The 2,811-nt window shown below is 45.7% G+C and overlaps 1 protein-coding gene across 1 annotated transcript; it reads left to right on the forward strand.

Moving 5' to 3' along the window:
- Positions 1-1,232: 1,232 nt before the first annotated feature.
- LOC123090912 (histone H2B.1-like) lies at positions 1,233-1,882 on the forward strand. Its single transcript, XM_044512266.1, has one exon. It carries the CDS (start codon positions 1,311-1,313, stop codon positions 1,767-1,769), a length of 459 nt encoding a protein of 152 aa, XP_044368201.1. The 5' UTR covers positions 1,233-1,310; the 3' UTR covers positions 1,770-1,882.
- Positions 1,883-2,811: the final 929 nt, after the last annotated feature.

A 2,811-nucleotide genomic window follows, 5' to 3' on the forward strand; every position in this document is an offset into this window, starting at 1 on the left:
TAATAATTTTGAACCATTCGTTATTGTACTTGAACATTTGTTGCATTTGAGATAATTATTGTATTGTACTATGTTAAAACATTTAGTTTCATATGTATTTATTTTTTTATTTGAGCTTTTTCTATTTCAGCTATATTACCTAAATTCATGATTTGCGGTGCGGATTTGCAGCACCATGCGGTGTCGGGCGGAACAGATGCTGCGAGACTCGATGAACTACGAAAATCATATATTGCAGTAATTTTGCACGAGATTCGTGAACTAGTGAGCTTAGAAGACGAGTGAGCTTAGAAGGCGCTTACCGACATTCGAAGCAAACGAGTGAGCTTAAAGGACGATGCTTATAGCTATCGCGCTAGCCAACCCTGGCCCGAACGTTGAATTTCATTTCGACACACCCAAAATGTTGATTTTTTTTTTGCTTTGATCGTTGAATTGTGATGAATTTGTGCTACATGATTGACGTATATGAATTTACTTGAATTTGAGGGTTTTGATATGAGAAGTATGGTTGTTTGCAAGACCTTTGAGGGGGGCTGTCCGGGGTCGCGACCAGGCATGTTCACGGATGTTTAGGGGCTGGATTTCCGAGTCCGTCTATATAAATGTGCTCCAATGATTAATAAATCTCTTCTCGCAAAAATAACAATTAATAAGTCTCGATTCTGATCTAAAAAAATTCACTGTACTCCCTCCGTTTCTTTTTAGTCTGCATATAAGATTTGATCAAAGTCAAACTTTGTAAAGTTTGACCAACTTTATTGAAAAAAATATTAACATCTACAATACTAAACCTATAGGATATGAAAATTAATTTCATAATGCATCTAACAATATATATTTCATATTATGAATCTTGATATATTTTTTTATAAACTTAGTCAAAGTTAATAAAGTTTGACTTTGACCAAGTCTGATATGCAGACTAAAAAGAAACGGAGCGAGTACTATTGTTCAATACAAATCGGGCGAGCACCCAGAAATTCTCCGTAAAATTCGCGCCCGCAGGTCTTCCTTCCAATCTGCCAGAGCGCGCGCGGAAGCACACCTGCCGCCCGCCCACAACTTAGCCAGGCCAGCGATCCGCGTCGAAACGCATCCAGCCCGTCCATCTCAAAAGCGGCGAACGGCTGGTATCGCTTGACGTCATCGATCCGGGGCACCACCCCTCCGCCAATCAGCTCTCACCTCTCCCCATCTATAAAAATCTCCGCCCCTCTCCTCTTCTCCCCACATCTCATCTGCAATCCCCTCTCCTCCTTCAATCCTCCAGCGAAACCCCACCCCGCCCCACCCCACCGTCAGCATCCATGGCGCCCAAGGCCGAGAAGAAGCCGGCGGCGAAGAAGCCAGTGGAGGAGGAGCCCGCGGCGGAGAAGGCCGAGAAGACCCCGGCCGGGAAGAAGCCCAAGGCCGAGAAGCGGCTGCCGGCGGGCAAGTCGTCGGCGGCGGCCAAGGAGGGCGGCAAGGCGAAGAAGAAGGCCAAGAAGAGCGTGGAGACGTACAAGATCTACATCTTCAAGGTGCTGAAGCAGGTGCACCCCGACATCGGCATCTCCTCCAAGGCCATGTCCATCATGAACTCCTTCATCAACGACATCTTCGAGAAGCTCGCCGGCGAGGCCGCTAAGCTGGCGAGGTACAACAAGAAGCCCACCATCACGTCCCGGGAGATCCAGACCTCCGTCCGCCTCGTCCTCCCCGGCGAGCTCGCCAAGCACGCCGTCTCCGAGGGCACCAAGGCTGTCACCAAGTTCACCTCCTCCTGAGTCTCGTAGTTAGCTGTTTGGGTGTGTTTGTGGCCGTGTTATCGTGTAAGAATCGCATCGCTATGTTTCTGGATCTCGAGAAATAGTAACGGTGCCTGCCTCAATGTTCAGTACATGCTCGTGTTATTTTGTTCTGGTCTTCAATTCTTCATCTCTAATCAACGTGCTGGTCATCTCCATCTTTTCTGAAATCATGTGCTCTTATCAGCGTTTGGAGACTCTGTTTATTTTTAAAAAATTTATGCGCGTGGTTGTACTTTGTCCGTGAAATTTGCTGCAACATGACACGATCTTGCAGTTTTGGAGCCGTATTTCGTGCATCAAAATGGAAGAACCAATTGGCAGAAAGTTCAGTCGCTCCTAAAATCAATCGAGTTACTGAATTTGCGACCGGAAAGTTGTTCCACATGATTCATTTTGGCTATAATGTCAAGCCGTGTCGGCGCCAGCAGCAGTTTCTAATTTCTGCTCGACGGATCTGATAGAAATGGCTCGTTTCAAGTAGTATTTGATCTCTGTTTCATTACTGTTTGTTTGTATTGCCTTGTAGTTGGACACTGGTAATTCAGAGAGTGCGCTGTATGCTTTCTGATTTTTTCTCTAGTATTTATCCCCCCAGCTTTCAGAATGGACAGACTCGTCCGGGATCTGAATGAAATGTTTAGGACTTGCGGCACTGGGTGTTTATCTCAGGTCAAGCGTCGGCAGCAACAGAGAGGTTACCAACGGCAGGACGGCGAGACCACGCCGCGCCCTGGAATCATAAGTGTATGGCAAACGCAAAATAATCCATGAAACTATGAACTATGAAATCTTCTGAAGTTCAAACTTCCAATGCAATCAATCACATGAATTACTGACAGTAACAACGTATGCGATCTTCATTGTGTTATGTTGCCTGGCTTCTGCTGCTGTTTAATTCCGGTACCAGGTCTGCCAAGAATTCGGCCTGGGTTCATCCCAGTTCTAGCTTAATTTAAGTACTTGGACATCATATAGAGGCTGTGTCAATTAATTTGGACCAGAGGGAGTACATAAATTT

Source organism: Triticum aestivum, chromosome 4B, assembly GCF_018294505.1.
Source record: "Triticum aestivum cultivar Chinese Spring chromosome 4B, IWGSC CS RefSeq v2.1, whole genome shotgun sequence".
NCBI lineage: Eukaryota > Viridiplantae > Streptophyta > Magnoliopsida > Poales > Poaceae > Triticum > Triticum aestivum.

Coding starts and splice junctions, on each gene's coding strand:
- LOC123090912 (XM_044512266.1), top strand. CDS start 1,311: ATGGCGCCCAAGGCCGAGAAGAAGCCGGCGGCGAAGAAGCCAGTGGAG.